Source organism: Lepisma saccharinum, chromosome 26, assembly GCF_977018435.1.
Source record: "Lepisma saccharinum chromosome 26, izLepSacc3.1, whole genome shotgun sequence".
In the NCBI taxonomy this organism is placed as follows: domain Eukaryota; kingdom Metazoa; phylum Arthropoda; class Insecta; order Zygentoma; family Lepismatidae; genus Lepisma; species Lepisma saccharinum.
The window spans coordinates 54,671,848-54,697,311 of record NC_139254.1 but is presented as its reverse complement, the minus strand read 5'-3'; the positions used below and the strand labels follow the sequence as shown (position 1 = coordinate 54,697,311).

At 41.5% G+C, this 25,464-nt stretch overlaps 3 protein-coding genes across 3 annotated transcripts; all 3 read right to left on the bottom strand.

The window, feature by feature from the left end:
- Positions 1-3,153: 3,153 nt before the first annotated feature.
- Positions 3,154-4,530, bottom strand: LOC145979673 (uncharacterized). Its single transcript, XM_083112637.1, has one exon. It carries the CDS (start codon positions 4,528-4,530, stop codon positions 3,154-3,156), a length of 1,377 nt encoding a protein of 458 aa, XP_082968763.1.
- On the bottom strand, positions 4,531-6,234 carry LOC145979672 (uncharacterized). Its single transcript, XM_083112636.1, has one exon. The coding sequence runs from the start codon at positions 6,232-6,234 to the stop codon at positions 4,531-4,533; it is 1,704 nt and encodes a 567-aa protein (XP_082968762.1).
- A 68-nt stretch (positions 6,235-6,302) lies between these two features.
- Positions 6,303-8,363, bottom strand: LOC145979671 (uncharacterized). The gene has a single exon (XM_083112635.1). The coding sequence runs from the start codon at positions 8,361-8,363 to the stop codon at positions 6,303-6,305; it is 2,061 nt and encodes a 686-aa protein (XP_082968761.1).
- Positions 8,364-25,464: the final 17,101 nt, after the last annotated feature.

Below are 25,464 nucleotides of genomic sequence, written 5' to 3'. Positions count from 1 at the left end.
AGGTGGAATTTATGGAGCTTGTAGATGAGTCCAGTATGCCATACTTTGTCAAATGCTTTTTCCAAGTCGAATAGCACTAGACAGGATGGTTTGGAAGTGTTGAAGTGATTTGTGATGCGAGTCGTTAGTTTTAACAAATTATCTAGGACACTGTGTTGAGGTCTAAAGCCTGCTTGGTGCGACGGAAGTAAATTGTGAGCTTGTAAGTGCATGTGTATGCGTCGAACAATGATGCGTTCGAATATTTTGCTAAAGGTTGATGTGAGCTGAATAGGTCGATAGTTTGTAGGGTTGGTACTATCTTTGTTTGGCTTTGGAAACATTAGAACCTTCGAAATCTTCCAGTCTGTTGGGTAGTGTCTTGTGCGGAGGATAAAATTGTAGATAATGGCCAGAAAGGACAGCAATGCAAGTGGGGCCTGTTTAATCAATACGTATGTAATATTGTCAAAGCCGGTAGCAGTGTTTCTCTTCCTACGCACAGTATTGAGAATATCGTCTGTTGTGATAGGAACAGTTAGAGCATTATTAGGATCAATAGCGTGCGTATTACTGGGTTGCAGTTGCCTGTTATTGGGATTGGTGACTCTGTCAATTTTGGTCTGGAGGCGGAGATTTGGATCTAGTTGTCGCTTTGGAGTGAAAGTGTTTTGTAAGACATTTGCGAAGGCATGAACTTTTTCAGTGTCGGTGTTTAGAGCTGCGTCCTTAATTGTTATCGGATAAGGAGTACTGTTGGATTGTCCAGTGAGCACCTTGAAACGTTTCCAGTATTTGGTGGGATGGCTTTCATCAGTCAATTGTTTGCACTTTTCAATCCATCGACGTTGTTTATAAGCTTTTATATAGTTTTGAACTGTACGCAGCCATTGACGGTGTAAGTTAAGGGATTCAGGATTTCTGGTCTGGAGGTAGTCCCTGCATGCTCGTCGTGATGCTGTGATTAGATGAAGATATTGCGGAGGTAGCTTTGGTTTGTAACTATTGAGAGTTGTCGTAGGTATGTTATTGGTTGCCGCACTGGTAATCTGTGCCGTAAGATGTTCTACCGCTTTAGCTTTGCACTATATTCCTCCCAGTTTGCTTTGTTGTAACACCAGATTTTTCGAGGTTGTATTTTACTGCTCATATTGCGATTACCAAGATTTAAGGTGATTTTCACTGGGTTATGGTCACTGCCAATGGAATCCAGCACAGACATCTTCAAATAGGTACTTAGAGATGTTGATGTTATAACAACGTCAGGGGCACTGTTACTTATGGGACTTGTGGCTCTGGGCAGTACATGGAATTCCGCAGTAGTATTTTGGTCCAGAAATTGTAAAAAGTTTGTTTTGTTTTGCATGCTGCGACTATGATAATTGATGTCCGCTGCTATGATATAATGTTTGCTGAGGTTTTGGATATGTTGAAAGAATTAGTGTGGAATAGTCTCCCCTGGTCTTACATAGATGGTGGCAAATGTAACGACCCGGGATGGAAAGTAGATGGTACTAGCAGTATGTTCTGGCAAGTGGAAGTTTGGTGGGAAGGTAACTGTTCGATAAGGTATTTTTCTATCTATTCCAATAGCTGTGCCGCCATTTACTCGTAAGCCCGGCGGACCATCGTGGCGTAAAATATTGTATGGTGGTATATGAATGCTCATTTTTGAAGCAAGATAGGTTTCGTTTAGAGCAAAGCAGTGGACAGATTCTTCCACTAGCAGGTGTTGCAATATAGCTTTTCGTTTAGGAAATGATCGGATATTTAAAAATAGAAAATTATACATATTCCGTACTACCATATTCAAAACCTTAAACCGCAGTTTCCAAGTGAGATATGTGGAAATGCACATGAGGACCAGAGTATGTTGCATGGAGTTGCAAGTTGAAAATTGTTTTAGCAGATGCTGTTACTTGGGTTAATATGTGAGTTCTTAAAAATGGGTGCACATTTTGGAGAGTCAGTGTGAAGAAACGTATTAGATCTTCCACTGTTATTGGATGTCGTAGTGAGTTGTTAGGTTCTGTAGCAGTGTCATTGGTGCGTAGCGGGACTGTTAGGTCAGGGTGTTCAGGTATTGCATCTGGCTTGGCTTTGCATTTGTAACTGTATGTAGGATGGTTTTCCGTACATGTGACACAGTTTGGTGGAGTAGTTTGGTTTTGACATTCTTTGGTTGAATGGGGTCCTGAACAGTATCCGCATTTATCTTGGTTTGGACATGCAGCAGAAGTGTGCTTGTTATACTGTTGGCATTTTTCACACCGCAATGGAAGAGGTTGTTGAGAACGGCATGGTTCAACTTTGTATCTGCGTCTGTATATGTGTGCTCCACTGTATAGTAGCGTGTCGACAGCATTTTTTGAGTCTGTTAGGACCCGCACCATGTATGTGGGTCCGTTGTTATTGCGAATACGGATAAATTTGCGGATTTGTACACCTTCGCATTCCAGTTCCTCAAAGATCTCTTTGTCTGTTAAGTCAGGTTCTACACCCTTGATGACAACTGATAGTAGTGGGGATTTATGTGGTGGTGGTGTTTGTTTTTGAGTGGAAGCATTCAGTGTTTGGATATTTGCTTTGGGTCCATAAATTTCAGAAGAGGCTGTGTTTCTAATTAGTTTTGCAAAGTCAGGATCTGGAAATTTCAATATGATGCCTGAATGAATCCGGTCACTGGACCAAAATGAATGTTTTGTGTGTGGCCACTGATGAACCAAAATGTGCTTGCCTGTTGGGCCGAGATGGGTCTGTCTAATTTGTACGATGCACGCCAAAGAAAATTATAGTACTTACTGCGTGTCGCTATCACAAACCCATACCTCTGGAGTGGAGGACCATATTGAATTCCATAAGGTGATTCGACTCGAATGATTGCAAATGACACTCACTGATAATAACGAAAATATATTGACTAATACAAAAGATTACATGTATGTAAAAACTTGGTGCAATGCAACGCGATGGACGGAATGAAATTACCACGCACACTCGGCCATATTGTCTCGCGAACCGACTGAGCGTCACTCTCTCTCTCTCTCTGTTCGAGAGTAAACATAAAACAAAACTGAATTCACCTGACATCTATTGTTAAAAATATCAAACATATCAATTATGACTTGAGACATATTCCCCCCTCTTGGTCAAACATCTTTTGACCAACTAAATTCACTTATCTCCGTCCTTATTGCACTGAGGGAGTGGAACTAGTCTGTGAATCGATCTCTTGAAGATCCCTGAAGCTGTATGCACTGTGGCCACTCGCACTAAGCCGTCTCTTCCTGGCTGGACGCTGGTGACTCTTCCCAATTTCCACGATAGGGGAGGTAAGTGGTCGTCTTTGATGACAATTATCAAACCTGGTTTGAAGTTTTCTTGGACGCTGGTCCACTTGGAACGTTGCTGAAGACCGTTTAAATACTCCTTGGACCATCGCTGCCAAATGTTTTGATGAAAGCTTTGGAGTCTCTGCCATCTGGACAGTCGATTTCCTGGGAGGTCAGTGAGGTCTGGCTCGGGAAAGGAAGTAAGGGCTGAACCAATGAGAAAATGTCCAGGAGTGAGAGCACTTAAATCTTCTGGATCGTCGGATAAAACAGTCAAAGGCCTTGAATTTAGGCATGCTTCTATTTGGGTGAGCAAAGTTGCAAATTCCTCAAAATTCAACGTTGACTTTCCTACTACTCTATTTAAATGATACTTCATGCAGCGTATTCCACTCTCCCATATTCCTCCGAAATGTGGTGAGTTAGGTGGAATGAAATGCCAATGGAAGGATTCAGAACTCGCGTACTCATGAATATTTTGTGCGAATTCCTGTGACGAAAATAAGTTATGTAGCTCTTTAAGTTCGTTTCTTGCCCCGACGAAATTCTTGCCATTGTCACTGTACAGATTGGCACATTTACCTCTACGAGATGTAAATCTTCGCAGGGCTGCGATAAATGTGTCTGTGGTGAGATCGGAGACGAGCTCTAAATGTATAGCCTTGGTGGCTAGACAAATGAATAAAGCCACGTATGATTTGCGACGAACCTTGCTGCGTGGCGAATGCGATTTCAACAGAAAAGGTCCGCAATAGTCTACACCAGAGTTCAGAAATGGTCTTGACGGTGTGACTCTAGGTGACGGAAGTTGACCCATGAGTTGCTTGGCCGTGGTTGCCTTCAACTTGTAACATGCGAGGCAATTGTGAATTACTTGCTTGATTGTACGCCTTGCTCGTACAATCCAGTATTGTTGCCTGAGGGACGACAACAATAACTGTGATCCTGCATGAAGCTGTCTCAAATATTCCGCTTCTATTATAAGCTGTGTCAGGTGACCTTTCGAAGGTAGAATAATTTGATGTTTTGTTCCATAAGTCAAATTGCTATTCTTGAGTCTTCCTCCAACGCGAAGAAGGTTGTTGCTGTCCAAAAATGGGTGCAGGCTCTTCAATGTGTTGTTGGCTGAAACTTCTTGGTGCCGTTGAAGATCTTGAATTTCAGACTTGTAGCTTGATAGCTGAACAGTCTTGATGCATGTATGCAATGCTGATTGCATTTACTTTGTTGAAAGACTTACTTTTACATTGTTGTTGGACTTTCTGCAGTTATGTATAAATCGCTGACAGAAAGCTATCACTCGAGTTAATTTCGATAATTTGGAGAACCGTTCGATTGTTTGCTCTAATGAATTCTGGCAAATTGATACTGCCGTTATGCTTATTCCCTCCGGAATTTCTACTTTTCTTGGCTGCTGCGTAAGTGGCCAATGCTCTTCTGTATCTGTTAACCAATGTGACCCATGCCACCATAAATGGGTATGTTGTATTGAAGTGGGTTCAATACCTCTTGAGATTATGTCTGCCGGGTTATCTGCTGAAGGAACATGTTTCCAATCGCTAATTTGCGTAATGTCTTGAATCTCTGCTACCCGGTTGGCTACAAAGGTTTTCCATCTGTTGGATGGTGCTGCTAACCATGCCAATACAATTTGTGAGTCCGACCAGAGATGTATCTCGTCTACCTTCAGACGTAAAATTGGTAATACCTTGTGGACTAATTTTCCTAGGAGTAATGCTGCACATAATTCAAGACGAGGCAATGTCACCTTCTTGATTGGCGCTACTCGTGATTTAGCACAAAGTAGATTTACCGCTGTTTTGCCTTTGTGGTTAGTTGAATGCACATACAAACATGCACCGTAAGCATATTGAGATGCATCTGCAAATCCATGTATCTGGATATTTCTAACTGTTCCATTAATTATAACAAAATGATTGACTTCAATGTGTTTAATTGCAGGGAGTTGTCTGCGCAACTGTTGCCATTTCTGACTCAAGTCTTGTGGAAGTTCTTCATCCCACTGGACATTGCATGTCCACAATTGTTGAAGAAATGATTTGCATGTAATAACAATTGGAGTGATGAGACCTAAAGGGTCAAATATTGACGCAACGACTGATGCTACCTGTCGTTTAGTGCTTGATATTTCGACGTCATTCGCTACTTCAGAAGCTTTGCTGTTGATCAGTATTTTATCTGCAATAGGATCCCAAGATAAGCCTAAAGTCTTCACTTCTGAATCGTGAAATTCGACTGGAAGCTTCATTTCACGCATGGCTGGTAGAACTGCTTCTAGCACTGTCGTGCTGTTCGAACACCATTTACGCAAAGTAAATCCTCCACGCTGCATAATGTTAATTAATTCTGCCTGAATCTGCAATGCTTCAGCTACGTCTTGTGCTCCGCTCACTACGTCATCAACTAACATGTCTTCCTTGATAATACTACTGATGCGATGATGCCTGCTGATTTCGCTGTCTGCCAGTTGCTGTAAGCATCTAGTAGCTAGGAATGATGCCGAAGGTGTGCCATATGTAAGCGTTCGTAGCTCAAAAACTTCAATTGGATGCTTGTTGGAGCTTCTCCACAATATTCGCTGTAATGGATTGTCATCTTTTTGCACCTTAATCATTCTATACATTTTCTCTACATCTCCTGTGAATGCTATAGGATGTGTGCGAAATCTTGTCATGATGGAGAATAAATCTTGTTGTATGGTGGGCCCGACCATCAATATGTCATTGAGGCTCTTGCCACTTGTGGTTTTGGCCGATCCGTCGAAAACAACACGAACCTTGGTTGTGGAACTCTGTGGTTTGATTACTGCGTGATGTGGCAAATAGTAGGCTACCCTGTGGTCATGAGACATCGGTAATTGTCCTACAGGCACCATGTGACCTAGCTGTTCATATTCATTCATGAATTCTGTGTAAGGAATCCTTAGTTCCGGTTGATGCTCAAGTCTTTTCTCTAGTTGGAGAAATCTCTTTAGGCTTGTTGAAGTGAATCGCCCAATGCTTCTCGGCTTTCCTTGCGTGGAAGTCGAACGATGAATTTGCCTGTTTCGTCCCTCACCGTGTTTTCACAATAGTGATGCTCACAGCTCATTTCTTCCTTTGTTCTATGCCTGGTATATATCTCCTCAAGGTCCCAAAATCTCTGAAGCTGTAGGTGGAGACTTTCTTCCGTTCGAAGGAAGCATGATATCGATGAATTGTTGCCACTGCATTGTTGTGGAATGCGTCCTGCGATTATCCATCCGAATTCAGTGTTTTGTAGAATCGGCAAATCAGCTGAACGTGTTATGCGATCATGCTTGAGAATTTCGAAGAAGATCTGGGTACCTATTAAAAGATCTATCTTTGCTGGCACATCAAATGTCGGATCTGCCAATGTTACATGTCTTGGTATTTTGATTGATGCTCGGTCGACTCGATGTGAAGGTAAGTTACTTGTGAGCCGCGGCAATATTGAGCATTCAATGTTTGAACGCCATGTGCTTATTCTAGATTGCAACTGAATATCCACCTTGAAATTTGCTTGCGACTCAGCATTGTTTATGCCTTGAATCGGTAAATGCTGAGGATGTTTCTTCAGTTTGAGACGCTGAACCAACTCTTCAGACGCAAAGTGGCTCTGGGATCCACTGTCTAGCAAGGCTCTACAGTATATCCATTGACCTGCATGATTCTTGACCTTTACCACTGCCGTGGGAAGTAACACGCGTGATGTATGTTGCCCTTTGAGTGCACAATAAGAAGCTTGTGGAGTTTGATCTTGATTCTCGTTTTGCGTTACTTGAGAATTATCATTCTTGCCTTCTTCCGTAGATTCTGTGCTGGAAAATGACGTTCTTGATATACCATCATTATGCAACAATGCGTTATGCTTGCGTGAACATTTTTTACACGAACCTGCCTTGCATAGACGCAGTATGTGATTTGGAGATAAGCAGTTCGTGCAGAGTTTATTCCTTCTAACACAATCATACTTGTGTTTGTTAGTCGCGGCGATGAATGATGCACACATATAGAGAGCATGCGGCTCTTTACAAAAGAAACAAGAGTTCGCACTAGTGGTACTAATGAAAGATTTCGAAAAACCCTTGTTTGATCTTACATTGTAATGTTGAGGTTTGATTGATTGCTTATTTACTTCACTTGGTGCGGGCTGAATGCTTTCCAGCGCTTGACATCGTCTTTCCAAAAACGAAAAGAAATCATCTATGCTGACAAAATCTGTTTCACTATTTTGCAGTTCCCACGCTTTCCTAGTTCCTGAATCTAGCTTAGACACAAAATGCTGAGTGAGTAACATGTCCGCCAAAGGTACATCTGTGTAAAGCGCATTTACTGCATTCAAGTTGCTTGTCGCACATCCCACAAAGGAACGCAATTCCTGAGCACTTTCCTTGCTGACTGCCTTGATGTGCAATATTTCATGAATGTACGATGATGCGATTAGCTTCTTGTTTGAATATCTACTCACTAACAACTTCCAGGCAACTGCGTAGTTTGCCTCCGTGATGGGTAAGTTTTGAATGAGCTTGTACGCTTCGCCCTTGAGCGACGAACGTAGATACTGAAACTTCTGAATGGAATTGATGTCTTTGTTATTGTGTATTAAAGACGTGAAAGTGTCTTCATAGGAAAACCAGTGCCGATAATCACCCTGAAACATTGGCAATTCTATTGTAGGAAGTTTGAGCCGGGTTGCTGTGACATGCGATGTGTTGACAGCATCATGCTCCGCTTGAACCTTATCATGCTGCGATAATAAAGCTTGCATCCGGGCACTCAACTTGTAGTACGCCGTTTCCAATTCGTCTCTGACGTCATCCTGCGATGAACCAGTTTCAACTTCTAACTGATCTTGCACTTGCTCAATGTCCACCCAAATGCGAGACAATGCATTGAAAGGAGTACGCACTTCTTGAATGTTTCCTTCACTTTCACTGAATTGATTGACGAAAGTTTCCATTCGAGTGATTTTTCCTTTTAATGTCCCTCGTTGTCTAACGAGACGCTGCTGCACTTCGCTCTCACTCATTTTTATGAAGAACACGAAAGGTTAAAGGAAATAAATGCAAGGAAATGAGCCAGACAAAGTAAAATATACTTACCGACCTCCTGCGCCGTTGTCGTGAAGAAAATGATGCATGAAAAGTATCGTCCAGCTGTTTACATTCCTTTGCTGCGAACGACAATGGAGCTGCATTGTTGGCAATATGGCTGCTGTAAGAAACTGTTGTTTCCGCACTGCACTAGCACTTGACCTTGAACTTGAACAGAATGTCACGTAGCTGAAACATCCGGCCCGGAGGACCAAATGAATGAATCCGGTCACTGGACCAAAATGAATGTTTTGTGTGTGGCCACTGATGAACCAAAATGTGCTTGCCTGTTGGGCCGAGATGGGTCTGTCTAATTTGTACGATGCACGCCAAAGAAAATGATAGTACTTACTGCGTGTCGCTATCACAAACCCATACCTCTGGAGTGGAGGACCATATTGAATTCCATAAGGTGATTCGACTCGGATGATTGCAAATGACACTCACTGATAATAACGAAAATATATTGACTAATACAAAAGATTACATGTATGTAAAAACTTGGTGCAATGCAACGCGATGGACGGAATGAAATTACCACGCACACTCGGCCATATTGTCTCGCGAACCGACTGAGCGTCACTCTCTCTCTCTCTCTGTTCGAGAGTAAACATAAAACAAAACTGAATTCACCTGACATCTATTGTTAAAAATATCAAACATATCAATTATGACTTGAGACAATGCCTTTACGGGTGAACAGTATTTGTGAAATTTGTGCCCTTGGCACATATTTAGATGTTTGTTGGAACACGTGTTTTGCTGTATTGAATTTTGTGTCGTAGTTGGAAAGAAGGAAATTGTAAAGCACTGGTTTCTGTGTGTTTATGTCGGTTTCTTTCTGTCTGTGGTCTGTTCGCTCTGGAGTTTCTGCTTTTTGTTACTGGTAAGTGGTGACCTAGACCGATCGCGGAAATCCATGGAAGAGCTTCGGGAATTTGGGTTTTCAAGCTTGTTCCGGCCTCTGGCTCTGACATCTCTAGGGACAGTACCCCCAACCTGTTGGGGGAGCCCTTTATGCATCGTTTCACTGACACTACTTTGCAATCGACGAGTGTGGAAACTGCACTTTTCACGTAAAGGAGAGTCAGAACTGATACTGGATAATAAACCTTTTCGAGCAAGGCCTCATCTCCACGAAGCTATCAACTCGCGGCAAGCCACGGCACCTAGCGACCTGTTGAGTGAGATGAATCAAGGCAAAATGGATATTAAACCTTTTCCTGCTCCCACAAAAATAGGCAATAATTAGGCTGGAGAGTTCAGTGAACTAACCGATCTCTAACTACGCACTGGAAATTATCAGGCTGGAAAGTTCATACGAACTAACCGATCACTGATCGATTCATCGTACAATCAACTGAGTCAGAACTGATACTATTTTTTTTTTTTTTTTTTTTTTTAATCGTTGACTGGGCATTATTTTTCAGTAGTTTCAATATTTATTTAACTACAATCTCAATACATAAATATATGGGAATAAACATTCTGGTTACCCCTTTTTCCCCCGCACGAAATGGCGAAGTCGTAAGAAAGGGGGAACCGTTTGTACAGCAAGGGCACACCTCCCGCGAGCCCTCCCGCAACTGTGGCAAGGCTGACTCGTTGGGAGTGTACAGGGTCAGGAAACAGGTATAACACTAAATATAGACGAACACAAGACAACACATGGTACCCTAGGGTACCAGAGCGTCGACGAGTCGGTTAAGTTCCCTTCGCCGGGTCGAGCGATCCGGTGCATTCCGGATGGTTTGGAGTCCCTGCACGAGCTGTAGCAGTCCAGGGATAACATCAGGCTGCGCCAGTAACCGGAGTAGTTCCAGTAGAGATGCGTGGTCCACCTGGGAATCTGGTGTCGAAGTCTCAGCTTGGCTGGTAGTCTGTCTCGCTGCCGGAGGACGTTGGTCTCCCCTGCGTGGTGTTGGCTTCCGATTGGCCGGTCGGGAGGTAGGTCGTGGACGATATTCCCGGGCGGGCGTCGTCACGGGAACGTCTTGTCGAATGGGCCTCGGAGTGACTGGGCGCTGACGTTGAAATTGGGTCCTTGCCTCTTCCTTGATCCGTTTGAATAGGGGACATCCCCTATAACTGGCATAGTGTTGCATGCTACAGTTGGCACATTTGGGTGGTGATTTCATATCCTTCTCGGGACAATCGGCAAACTTGTGCGGCCCCGCACACTTGACGCAGCGGGGTGTAGTAAAGCAGTGCCGCTGCCCGTGCCCGACCCGCTGGCACGCGTGGCACTGTAGAATCTGGCGAGAGCGGTATTTTTCCACTCTGGTCAAATATGGGCCGATTGCGTCGATTTTAAAAATCTGTCGAGATTGCGGAATATTAGGCAAGACGACCATTACTAAGGGTAGTGGACGCCTGGTCGTGCTATGACTCGAACTCTCAGTGGCAGGATTCTGCCTGTTTCGGTCTCTGGTATGAAGTCTGCTAACACTATGGATAGGAACTCCAAGTGTTTGCGTCAAAAATGCTTGAGTTTTCGTGAAATCGATGTCTAGCGGGAGGTCTCGGAGGACAACCTTCAGTTTCTCCGCGGCGGATGATCCATAAGCGAATCCAATATGTTGTTCGCGAAGGAATTCACATACTTGCGTGAATGTCTTCTGGTCGCGGACGGTGACTCTACAGCTCCCTCGAGTATAGCGGTAGTTACAACCGTTATCGGTGAGCGCACGGAGCATATTAGATATCTCTGCGCTGGTCGTATTAAAGATGGTTATGCAGGGGGGCCTGCGTGTCTTTTTGGGCGGCGAGATAACTGGCGCGTTACCTCTAGTCGTACTGCTATGCGGACCGCTATGCTGCGACACTGCCTGTCGGTCGCTATCGAGCTCGCTACTGGTAGCTGCATCCCCCTCTGAGGCGTTGTAAGGTCGTTCTTTGCGGGCTCTCTTCGGTCGTTTCCCCTGATCCATGACTGGGGCGTTCGACATCGTATATTCCCTCTTCTACCACGGCGTATGCGAGCGTCCAAGGTCTTTACTCCTCGGCATCTCTGGGGGGAGGTGTGTGAACTGATACTACACTTAGCTCCTAATTATATAGTCTGAAATAAAAAATGTTGCTCATGGGAGATTCAATTTTATTCACTGCACTACATTTTCTTCTCTATCTTGTAACTTTAATGTTCACATATCTTTCGAAGGGTGTTCAAGCACAACTTTTCACTATGATTACAATGAGATGTACCATTATTTGTTGCACAAGAATTTATGTTCCTTCTACACATGTTTGGCAGTACCATCTAGCGGCCGTTTGCGAAAACATAAGTATAAAGTATGTATATCCTAAGCTTCTTTTTTCGTATTAGGTTAGATACTTTTGCATATTAGGTTACACAGCAACATGAAGACTCGCTTCGAGTAATTATCTATCTACATGAGTTTCAATTTTCGACAAGGGACTTTCGTACTACACTCGACGAAACTGGGCAATCGTTATTTCAAATTTGAAAGGACGCACATATAGTAAATCTAACCAAATGTTTTGTATCTCTTTACTTACGTATGTATGATTTTGTTTACGAGTACCATATTTCGTCTGACCAAATTTTTTGGTATTCTTTAACAAAATGCTTTAGTAATTACAAGCAACATTTGGTTATCGGAAACAAGAAGCATAACCAAACAGCTCAACCAAACTTTTTTTGTAATTCCAAACAAACCAGCTTTTTCTGTGTCTGTGTTTTGACATGTAAATATACGGTCACCAGCATTAAAAATAGGACACGTAGATCCTGAAATGCTCGCTTCCTTGCAAAGCGATATGTGTGTTGCCTAACTCAACGGCGATAAACGGATTTGAATAGCAAATTTTCAATGGCAACTTCTACCAGCGCCGTAGAATTAGGCAACACACATAACACCTTGAAGCAAAGCAGGATCTAGGTGTCCCATTTTTATTGCTGGTGAGTGTACATAAATCAGATTATTATGCGTGCAAAGGTTAGCAACACTGTTTTCAACCCCAAAGAGACTCTTATCTGATATCTTGTTTTAGTAACTTGTTCGTCTGACATTTTGTTTCATTTTGCAATATTATGCTTATTGCGCGATTTGATTGATTAATTGATATGGTTTATTTTATTTTGATTTTCTGCTACTTTTGGCTAATCACGGAGGTGAGTATTAGTGATGATAATATGATATTGTTGAAGAGGCACTACGAACGTCAATGCCCCGGCCGGGATTCGAACGCAGACTTCTGCTCTCGTAGCGGGCTGTGATAACGTAAATGGGTTCTGGGTCCTAAAGAACCTTTTTATGTTTAAAGCACTTCAATTCGGTCCAGGAACATCCTTTGCGGATGAAATTAAATACGGTCCAGGAACCTTTTCTCCGACTGAATTTAAATACGGTACAGCAGCCTTTCTTTCAGGATGAATATACAGCGTGTTTCAAAAAGAATATACGTATTACAAAGTATTTTGTCCAAACTATCGATCGCTACGCCCCGGCTCGGCTATTAGAGAAACGAATACATAGTCTAGTTTATATAATAGCCGCTAGATGTCAGTTGTGTTCTGTTTTGCTTGGTAACCGTCAGTTGTTTGAAATGGCTACTCCGCAGCAGAAATCATTTTGTGTTCTCGAGTTTGCGAAGTGCAATTCCGTGATTACAGTGCAAAGACGTTTCAGGTTGAGGTACCAAATTGATCCTCCGAATGGGTGAAACATTCGCAGATGGTATCGACAGTTTGTAGATACAGGATGTGTATGTAAAGGAAAGAGTCCAGGCCGCCCTCGTGTTCCTGAAGAAAATGTTGCACGACTTCAAACTGCTTTCTAACGTAGCCCTTCAAAATCAACTCGTCGTGCCAGTCGGGAGTTACAACTTCCTACAACAACAATTTGGCGTGTTTTGAGACGTCGGCTGGTTATGAATCCGTACAAGGTACAGCTGTTACAAGCTCTGCGTCCTGATGACAAACGCAAACGTGTGGCATTTTGTAACGAGATTCTTGATGCTACTGACAATGACAACACTTTCGCACAACGCATCGTGTTTAGTGATGAAGCTGCGTTTCATGTCAGTGGTCAGGTAAACAAACATAATGTTCGCATTTGGGGCCTACAGAACCCACATGCATTCATTGAACATGTACGAGATTCGCCCAAAGTGAATGTGTTTTGCGCGATATCCCGATCATCTGTTTACGGCCCATTCTTCTTTGATGGAAACACGGTTAACGGTCAGCAGTATCTCTCTATGTTACAAAACTGGTTGTTTCCGAGGCTGCACGAAGACAACTTCATTTTACAACAAGACGGGGCACCCCCTCACTGGAGTCGCCAAGTGCGTGATTATCTGAATGAAACTCTACCGAACCGTTGGATTGGTCGTCAAGGAGCTGGCGACTTAGCATGTATCAGCTGGGCTCCACGGTCACCGGATTTGACACCCTGTGACTTCTTCCTGTGGGGTTTCATTAAAGACAATGTTTATGTACCACCACTCCCACAGAACCTGGAAGAGTTGAAGAACCGGATCCGTACTGCCGTAACATCAGTGACGAAGGACATGCTTGCCAAGTATGGGAGGAATTTGAGTATCGATGTGATATTGTTCGTGTCACTGCTGAAGGACATATTGAACATCTGTAATCTTAACTTGAGAGGTTCGTAAGTATGTGTGTCAAGTTTCATCTTCGTATGTCTTAAAGTTTAATAAATATATGCATGCGAAATACGTATATTCTTTTTGAAACACGCTGTATATATATACTGTCCAGGAACCTTTTTTTCTGATGATTTTAAATACGGCCCTGGAACCTTTTTTGAATGAAACAATACGCAACTTGTACCGAATTCATATTGTGCGAGGAGAAAGGTTCCGGTCCTGCAGCGGGAACCCAATAGAACCAATTAGAATTTATGTATTCCTGGACCTTCAACAACCATTCACCAAAGCTACAAGCGTTACGGAACCCTTTAGCGTAAAGCATAACATTCACTGCACATGTGCGAATAACAGACAGAGGCAACACGATGCACGGTATTGAGAAAACTGTCCAATCAGAGCGACACACAAGCGACTGTTCCAGTTTCCCTGCATTTTGTTCTTATTAGACCCATATATCATCCTTTGCTGATTGGCCTATACAGGTTGTTCAATTCAATGACAAAAGTGAAGCAACTGCGATATGCTTGAAAAAACTGCCACAAGATGGCACTAAAGCTCTCTGTGACTCTCTGCCAGGGAATATCTCTCAATGTGTTCTGTAGAAAATCAAGATACAAGAGATTAAATGTTCAACATTCGTACTATTAAAATTGTAAATTAAAATGCTGTATTTCTCTAAACTCGCAGCCAATTGTTTCCCTTCTCTTTACAATTGTATGCACATATGTACAATGTTTCATTACATTATGATGTCTTGGGGTGCCTTAATTTTGCGATTGTGGTTTTCATGTCACTAATATCTTGTCTAATATAAATAATGCCCTGTATTACATTATTGCATTACATTACATTACATATTAAATTTACATTATTATATAATTAGGTACTACTTTTGTATAGGTGTGACACCTATAAATCATTCATTTCGCACTTTTTTACATTGCTAACGTACTATTCTGCATTGCGGAACATTTCTTTAGGTGAAATAATGAATTTCTAACGAAAATAATGTATATTTCTTACATTTACGAGTACTTACTGTTATTCGTTATTTCGATTCTGTAACACACATTATGGCGATAGCGTACTGGTTCATCGCGTGTTGTGTGAGTGTTTTTTCGATTTATGCAGTGTTGCAACCTTGTTCACCGAAAAATACCTACTTTCGTGCCCGGATTTGAAATTATGCTAATACCTCGCAAACCATTGGCGTTAGCCTCCCAAACCATTGACGTTAGTCCCACAAACCATTCACGTTAGCCCCACAAACCACTCGCGTTAGCCCCACAAACCATTGACGTTAGCCCCAAAAACCATTCACTTTAACCCCACAAACCATTTTCCGTAAGGTTAGGTTAGGTTAGGCAAGCATAGTTTAAAAAATTTTAAAAATTAAAAATACGTCATGTTATAGTGAAAACACGGCGAGGTTTGAAACACTGACTACGGGGTTTACGTCATCTAACACACGGAACAATGTGCTCTCGTGCAGAAAGCAAATGTCGGCAGCAGCAACAGCGTGTCGGACAGAGATTTTCGCAGAAAACAACATGTATTCGCATTAAAATGGATCAAAACTACATTCACGAACTTCCACAACGCTACAGAAAATGATTTGCGTAAGTACTTTCTCCTGTAAAAAGTAAGAAATCCGTAACACCTATATGAAAGTGTTACCTATAATTATAGACACTTATCAACTATAAGCAAAACTAATTACAACTAATCAATACATCTAATAAAGGCAGTGGCGTAGCGTGATTCTATGAAAGGTGTAAGGCTTCCTTAGATAAACCTGATCTGAATATTGAATAAAGAAAACCCAAAGATATTTTAACTAAATAGAATCTTTTTGAATGTAAGTCATGCATGGGCATACTCGATTTCAAACACAAAATGCACACACTCTATGTTAACAATAATAGCATATGTATGTATTACTTAATGAAAAATTCTCATTTATGCTGTAACTCGATCCGACGATCCTTTAGTCTGAACACCTCCATCACGTCGTCGTAGAATCGGGAGTTTCTGGTCAATTTCTTTAGCAGTTCTTTTTCAATGGATATCAGTCGCAAGTCAGATTTGCTTGCCTGAGTCTGTGTGCTGCGTTGAAATGTGTGAATCCTCTTCAGTGCAGAAAACGACTTTTCCACTGACGAGCTTGAGGCAGGAACAGTGAGGAAGAATTCTGTTAGTTTGTACACTTGTTCAACAACTTCATTCAAATGGGTAGGACGCAAGTACTCATGAAGTTCAAACACACTCTTTACTCGATATTCGGCTTCAGAATAAATTATCTGTAGCTCAACTTTCAACTGGTAGCAATTGACAAATTTCGCATACAGCTTAGTTAAGGACACATGTCATATTTTTATTCTTATTATTCTTTTTCTTTCACTAAAAGCCATTTGAGGGAAATGCTTAGGATACAATTTGCAAATGCAATGCATCCGAGAATATTACTCATTATCATGGTTACGATATTTGCGCACATTTTGAAAAGCATATCAAGCAACTTAGTCAAAGGAAAAGGTAAAACAAATCTGTAAATCATAATGCTAAGTATTGCGCGTAGCTATGCTTTTAACATTACGGGCAAGTGGGATGCAGGCGCCTAACTTTGCGGGCGCTGCCGGATCTAGGATTGCCAGACATTCCTCCTCGCTGCTTCTAATGAAGGTAATATCCAATATTAAACCATCTCTTTGTGAACTTAATAGTTAGTTTACACATTTAAAATGACACCCGTTTTGTTAGCTACACCTCCCGTCAAGCATTGTTGAAACAACACGGGAGTCGATTTTCTTGGTTTTCTTCCGACCGTGGCAACCAGACGCAGCGGGGACAGAAATCTCGTCAGTAATGCGCATTACAGTGCGTGAGAATCGGGGCGCCCTGTCATTGGTTGAGAAGATACTACATAAGCAAACACACCCGCCATGGGCGAGTCCAAATCATTTCTTCCATTGACTCGCACGTAAGTCCTCTCAAGAAGCCTTACAGAGAAACAACTCGAATCAAAACAAGTCCTCAATTGTTTCGTTAAAAGTTCTACTTGAAGTCTGATGTGTGTCCAAGCGATAAATATGGGAATGAAATACTTTTTCTTCAATAATTTCAACTTGTAAGGTGGACTTACAAGCCTTACGTGGGCACTACGCCGCTGAATAAAGGGGGTAAGCCCGCATCTTCCCGCATACAATCGAGGGTATGGTCTTATTGTCCTGGTTCCTAAAAATATACCAGGACGTCAGTTGCTCCGAATTTGACGGTTCCCCCGACTTTATTTCCTCTATTTATTACTATTTGATTGCATTTTAAAATGTGGCCGCGGTGGCTCGGTAACGCGTCTGACTACCATGCTCAAGGTCCCGGGTTCGATCCCCGGCCGGTTCAAATCCGGGAACTTTTCTAACGATGGAAGCGGCTCCGGCGCCCACCCAGCGTCGAATAACATGGGTACCTGGGGGAAACCCTGGGGGGTAAAGGCGGTCAGGGGCGTGATGCTGATCACATCACCCCCACTCACGACCGGATCAAGAAAGTGTGGGGCGTTACCCCCACACCCCCTATACGCCTTCATGGCGTGGTGCTAAGCACAGGGGAACACTTTACCTTTTTTTTTTTTAATAGGTATAATAATAAATTGCAATGCTATACATAGGAACATATACATGACATAATTGGCGTATACAATACATTATGTGATATCTGTTCTGGGATCCAGAACAGAGGGCATGAACCCCGTGAGTGACATTACATTACATGTAAATTTTCTTTCTTTTTAAACCATTTGTGAACAGTGTAAATGTAACATTTTTCATTTGTATGGTTTCTGATTTCGACTCTTATGTTTACATGGTAGGACAGTATTAATAACATTCTCAATAACGTTCCCCGGACAGTGAGACAGGCATGCATAATCTCGGAGTCACAGTGGATTCCGTTCTGGCTTTCCAGAACTGTTCTGATATACAAATTATTTTCATCATCAATTCACAGAACCCAACTCAGAAGTGCTGAACGCCATTCTGGCATTCCAGAGCAGGGTGCCCCCAAAAGGCCGCTTCCTGCGTCCACACTGATTGCCATTCATTCAGTAAGGAAGGAGAGATAAAATGAAATTTGGAGTGAGGTTTGTATTTGAATATTCGTTCCTTCTCGCTTGTTCTGTAGGGTCGTTGCCGCCGCGTGCATAGCTGCTTATCTGGCACACGCCGATAGAAGAGTGCAGCGGCTGCATTCCACGGAGGAGACAAGGGATCACGACCGACAAGGAGCAATGTCCGTGTGAAGAACGATGTTTTGTTATCCTTGCATCACCACAATATTCTAAGGGCCGTGCATTATGTTTCCTGCATCGAGTTCGTTTTGAAATGCCAAAAATAAGATAACGTATAATGAAAATGAATATGGCATTCTATCACGCCCCTGTCACTACCCAGGGTCATATCAATGATAATCAAGCCTGATATCATATTGAAGATTTAACTATTTTAGACTGGTAGAATCGGTGTTGAAATAATTGGAGTTTTCTCCAAGTATGAGATTAAATCACTTAACTTAATTTGGAAAACGTAAATGACTCAATTATAAGAACTTTCTGTTTTATTACATTATTATTTAATTATTTAATCCATGTAATGCGATTAACAGTACGTGATTAATGTTTATGAAAATAAAATATATGAGTTCCCTGTATTACCTTCACCTGTTAGATTATGTATGTGTAAAGTACAGAAAATATAAACATATTAATATTACATAAGAAAAATAAAATACCAATTTTGCATATTGTTAATGAATATTATTTTGTGAGATATATATATAGTGACAAAATTACGTTAAAATATATAATGTAAAGAAAAAGAAAAGTATATAATTATAATTTCCCTGAATTTCTTTCCCCCATGTCAATAATGTATGCGTAGGTACAGAAAATATGAGTATATTAACATTTCATGAAGAATAAAAAGGAATTTTGTGCAAATTGTTAACGAATATTATCACACAAGACACATATATTGAATCCTGAAACCCTCCTAAGCGTAGAACACAGGTTGTACTTGTGTAAGTTAATCGAACACAGTGAACATAATTAATTTCAAAAATTGCATTTATGATAAATTAGATAAATATGTTAGTTGTGGTTAAATTATAATTTTGAATTCTAATTCTTCTTTTCTAAAAGATAATCTAAAAAAAGAATCTAAAAAATTAGTAATCACTTGTAGAGGAGAAGGTTTAAATATGGGCGAAGGTTTAAATATGGGTTTTGGAGTTATCAGCGCTCCCGGGTGCTGGAGCCTGGCAGAGGCTATGGGAACAGGTTATCTGTCAAGGACAAAGGTTGCGGAGCCAATTCGCAAGAGAAAGTGGTGGTTAGTTTCGGCCTTGGACGCTGTTATAGAATTGCGACCTATGAAAACTTTTTGCGGGTATGTTTTAACTCAGCGTTTTCTGAATTCTCATCTGCTTTGTATAGGTTATGATATTAGCGGTACATAAAACAAATGTAGTATTTTATAATGCCATGATTTGTTTGTGAAATATCTACCACAGAGAGCGAAAATAAATTGAAGAAGAAAAATAGCGTGATGGTCTAAATATGGGCTATGACATGATCACATTTTCAACAAATATTTGGATGTTTTTCTTAATTTCGATTTTTCCCATTCCGCGTGATTTTCAAAACAACAGACTATTCATAAGTATGAATTTTATAATGTTTTAGCGATAAATGACTGTTTTTTTTTTAAATTTTAATTGCTTTTTGTGATATTGCCACAAGTAGCCCATATTTAGACTTTTTCCTCTACAAATGTTCCCGCTCCAAACGCAGTGGCGGCTATGAGGGGGGGCCGGTTTCCCACTCCTCACTTTTTGCCCTGACACTGTGCTAAACCTTATGTACCAAAGGAAAGTAAACTGTCCTTGCCCACCCAGTTTTGGAACCCAATCGCCTCCACTGTCCACACGCGTATCAATGACTCCTAAGAACATACCCAAATATGGAAATAAAAGCACTTAGGTTATTTTAATTCGCTTTTCTGCCAATTATGACTAATCTTGACGATGATGGTGAGTGATGATATGATGAAATTGATGAAGGGACTCTCACAAAGAACAGAGAACATCCATGCCCAGAACGGGATTCGAACCCGGGATCCCTGGCGGCGGCTACATACTCACTCACACACCGAAGACCCACCCCAACGTGTCCTGCGTGACGGCACTGCATGTGTGTGAGGCTTTTTAAGTGAAGGCCTACTGCCTGAACACCATAAGCTTGTTTGCTGTCAGAATGAGTCAACGGAGAGAGTTTTGTGAGTTCGAAAGGGGCATGATTGTAGATGCCCACAGATGCGGTCAGAGAGATTTCGCAGCAGTTAAATGTGTGCCGGTCCAATGTTAGTGATGTCATTGTCAAGTTGAAACGTCAGGGAGGCACTCTGCACTCGGTTTTCATGGTCGTGCTGCTGCCCAGAAGCCACTGATCACACGCACCAATGCCCGACGTCGCTTGGACTGGTGCAAACAACACTGTGATTGCACTGTGGAGCAGTGGAAGAAGGTGTTATGCAGTGATGAGTCACGCTACATGATCTGGCACTCAGATGGACGTGTGTCGACCTGGAGGATGCATGGAGAAAGACATTCTCCGGAATGTGTTGTGTCGACAGTGAAATTCGGTGGCAGAAGTGTCATGGTCTGGAGCTGTTTTTCCTGGTTTGGGCTCGAGCCATTAGTTTTGGTCAATGGCAACACTGTTCATGAGGACATTTTAGACAATAGCGTGCTGCCCACATTGTGTCAACAGTTTGGAAAGGGTCATTTTCTCTATCAGCACGATAATACCCCTGCCCATAAAGCAGGGCCCATTGCATTGTGGTTTGAGGACAATCAGGTGGATGTGCTTAGCTGGCCCGCTCAAAGCCCCGACTGGGAAACCCCATAGAACGTCTTTCGGATGAACTGAAGCGTCTGTTGGGTGCCAGACACACTCGACCGAAAACCATCCATGAAGTATTCAAGAGGCCACAGGACGAATGAAAAATAAAATCCACCAGCAATATACCGGAACTTAGTACAAGACTAAATGATGTAATAATAGCGAAGGGAGGTCCGACGTCTTATTAGTTAAGTGGATGGTGTCTTTGGAATGAGCAGCACTGGGTGTCCGGTGACTTTTGGCTACATAGTGTATATGATTTTGTGCACGTGTGGTGACATAACTGCGTAAAATTGAAAGAGAAAGATAACTTGAATTGCCATCTGAAAACCGCAACACGATGTCAAAATAAACAAAAACTGTTCGCAGCCATCGACCACGCGAGAAACTTGTTTGTTTGGCAATTGGCTTGTTTGTTTGCGCGCAAAATAGTGCACAATCGAGAGCAATGCAGAATAAATCTTTCCCTGCAGTGGAAAAAGCTACGGGCAAATATTGCGACTGCATTTTCACCAAGATAAACATGCTGTGGAAAATAAGCCTGACGTGGGGAACACGTTTAACAAAAACAAAGACAAACAGACGCGCCCCGAAGGTTTCAGGGGGAAGTGGCCGTTGGGAAATAGTGCGTGGACAACAGATCTTCCAGTTCACTGGTTCCTTTGAATATCGAGAGACGCTCTTGTAACATTTTTTTGTGTTAAAGTATTGTAAAGTTTCTCTAAATCGTTATAACACCACGTTTTATTCACGTATTGGTTTTATCCATTGAAAGCGTTATTTTTCACATAATTCTTCATAGGTCTACTTCAAATACCAGGATGCGAAATCACTGCAGATTGCTGGGGAGCATAGGGTCTTTAACTATTTATGTGTCAATTAGTAAATAATCAAATTATATTATAAAATATACAATATATTATGTCAAGTGTACTTCATTCAAATTTTGATTGCAAATTCAAGATATTAATATGCTATGATGATTTACGTGACTAAGGGGCGAGGGGCAAAAAATTAAAAGAGATATTAAAAAATAATAAGTAGTATTCCTAAATAAAATTCAGATCTAAATATTATTACATGTTTTATTAATACATTTATATTTTTTGCGGTAGCTGACGAAAGGCGATGAGAAATGGAGAAGAAATAACAAGTCCAACTAATTTCTGTGTTTGGTGTTTGCTGGGTTCAGTGTCTTTAGAAATGATGCTTTGTAGTCCGTTCTTTGCTTCCAATAAAGTATCTTCAACTCCCAAACTAATTGTTTATGTTTGTTGTTAGAACAAAAACTCTCCCCCCCAGAAAAGTTTGTGGGGGAAATTTCAGGACAAAATCGTTGGTGGGGGAATTCCCCCCTGTCCCCCAAATGGATTTCGCACCCTGTGAAATACTTTACCCAAAACTCAAGTAACAGTTTTAAATTTCATCGTGACGTCAACAGAAATTTTATAGTTATGAAAACAATTTTCATGTTTCCATTTGATAGTTCGACTGTCCCGGGTTCGAATCGCGGCCTGGGCATGGATGTTTGTGATTGTCCATTCATGAATTTCATCATATCATAACTCATGCCCATCTTCGCAAATTAGCGGAAAAGTGGCTCAAAAGGCGAAGTACAATAAAGCAAATTAATCAATCAAAGTTCAGGTAAACTCACTGGAGAAGTGTGGCGAAAGGATAGGTGAGGGGTGGTATATGAGGAAATCAAACCTTTTTAAAGCGATGATTGTTTGTAGCAGAGGGTGTGAGAGAGAGAGAATTTACGAGAAGAGAATCGGGGAAATAGCAAAGAGAGAAAAGAGAGAGAGAAATGCAATTAGTGAGAGAAAGAGGTAATAAGGCAGAAAGGGAAAGAGAGAGAGGGGGAAAGGAGGGAGGGAAAGATATAGGAATAAAATACAAAGAAATTGAAAGAGAGAGAGAGAGAGAGAGAAAGCAAGGACATAGAGAAATTGAAAAGAGATAACATAGTAGAGAGAAAGAAAGAGGTATATAGAGAGAGTTCACAAGAAAAAAGGGAAAATTGAGAGAGAAAAGAGAATGGAGCATAGGGAGAGAGTACAAGAAAGAGAACAAACAGACAGAGATGAAAAGAAAGAGCGTTCCAAAACTTTTTCGTTCCACGGCACCCTTAGTGTTTCAAGATTTTCCCGCGGCGCCCTAGTCAGAATGTAGACCTATCTAACACTTGGAACGCTCAGTTACTATGGTTAGGTTACTTGCCTTAAGAAATAAACCCATCGTATTTCAAATTCAATAACATTTTATGTGTATAAAGTACAAAATAAGCACATATTTCGTATAATCATATGTAGTGTAGTGTAACAAGTAAGTGTGAAAATATTGGAACATTTCGCGGGCGCCCCTGTAAGCACGCCAAGGCACCCCAGGGGGCAGCGCCCCACACTTTGGAAACCATTGGAATAGGAGATTGTGTGTGTAAAAGAGAGAGAAAATCTTAAGAGGCACGTGTACGCGTTATGTGGGTGGTTACGGCCCGTCTCGCCTTACCCCGTTTCGCCTTATTGCGTTCTAACCTCCCCCAATGCAATTTCAAATGATGTGACACTAACTTTCTAAGGCGAAACGGGACATCCCATTTCGACTTATCCTGTTTCGCCTTACACACAAAAAATTTCCCACCAGGAATATTATCAACTTACAAACAACCTAACCTATGAAAAACTCAATATGCTGACCAAGGCAGAAAATTTATTTTACTTTAAAACACAAACTAAACGTAACGTTTCAACCTTCTAGCAAGTGCTTAGGAAAGCGGGCATTAAAACTTACAGGAAGGGAGGGAGAAGCTTCTTAAAAATAGCGAAGAATGCAAACAAGAAAAAGGAAATCAGAGAAGAGGAAGAGGAAGGGATTATCTACGAAGTGAAGTGTAAAGAATGTCAGAGTGTGTACATAGGAGAAACAAAAAGGAGGCTTGAAAACAGGTTGAAATGACATAAGGATGATGTACGACTTAAAAGAGAGAAATGTGATATTTAAACTCACGAGAGAAACAGGACATGACATAGAGTGGGATGAGGCTAAGCAGATAGGAAGGGAGAAGAGAATACTAGTGAGAAAATGGAAGGAGGCCAAGGAAATAGAGAAGAAAGGAGAAGAACAGACAATGAACTGGAAGGGGGGACTGAAGATAAACAAAGAATGGAAGAAGATGTTAGAAAGAGTGGAAAGGATAAGAGCGAAAGAGGAGAGAAGAAGGAATAGGAATGACCAAAGAAAGGATAACAAAATGAACGTGAGATAAACAGTACAACCACTTTCCAGATGAAAGGAAATGTTTATTCAGTTCCCCTGTCAAGTGAAAGTACAGTTGACAAGGGAAGGCCACCTGATGGAATGTTCTAGAGAGAAAACAACTTTCTAATAATCTTGTATCTGGAGGGGAGTGATTTCTGTGTATATATATCTTCCTGTTTTGTACCTTGTTTCATTTGTACTGGGCACAGAGTCTGAAGAAGACCTTGCTAGAAGGTTGAAACGTTACGTTTAGTTTATGTTTTAAAATAAAATAAATTTTCTGCCTTGGTCTACATATTGAGCTTTTCATATCATGGAAACAAGGCTGAATGGTGTTGTAACCTAACCTAACCTAACCTAACCTAACCTGGTCGGTGCTCCTGGGGGTCGTGGGGGGAGCCAAGGTAGGCAACATCACAAGCTCTGCGCTCCGATTATGAGTTACCCTTCAAGTCAATAATATTCCCTGGTGGGAAAATTGTTCTGTGTAAGGCGAAATGGGATGTCCCGTTTCGCCTTAGAAAGTTAGTGTCACATAAATCATTTGAAATTGCATTGGGGGAGGTGAAAACGCAATAAGGCGAAACGGGAGGCCACGATGTGGCTGCATGCGTTAATCGAGAGTAATGAATCGCATTACTTCCTACTGTAACATTATAGTAAAATATCAAATACGCTTGCATAGAGTAGCTCGCTTCAAAGTGAAATAAAATGTAACACAAACTTAGTTGTACGTCCCCTTATCCCGCCGTCTTTGCTACCCTTAAAGAACTCCGCGCATGCTGCCTGCTTCCGAAACGTTTACAGTATATGTTCCATACACCAAACTTTTCTGCTTCGATGTTCTTGTGTCCAAATCATTCGGTTGTTGTAAGGACTATGTTCATTGAACTTTCTGAGATAAGTGTACTTAAAATTTTGAAATTACCAAGCTGAGAGTGCTTTCGTGGTAGAGACTAATGGAGATAAAATGGCTCTTACGTCAGATGATACACGTGGAATACTTTGAATATCCACAGTACAAAGTTGGCAAGGTAGTTGAGATTATTACTGTTGGTCCCCTTATATATTAAGTCCGTAAATAGGTTGAAGAAATTCATTGTTTTTCAGACATAAGTACAGATGGCTCTGTTGAAAGCGCGTGCGAGCACTGTGTTAAAATGCAATATGCTTTAATTTCATTT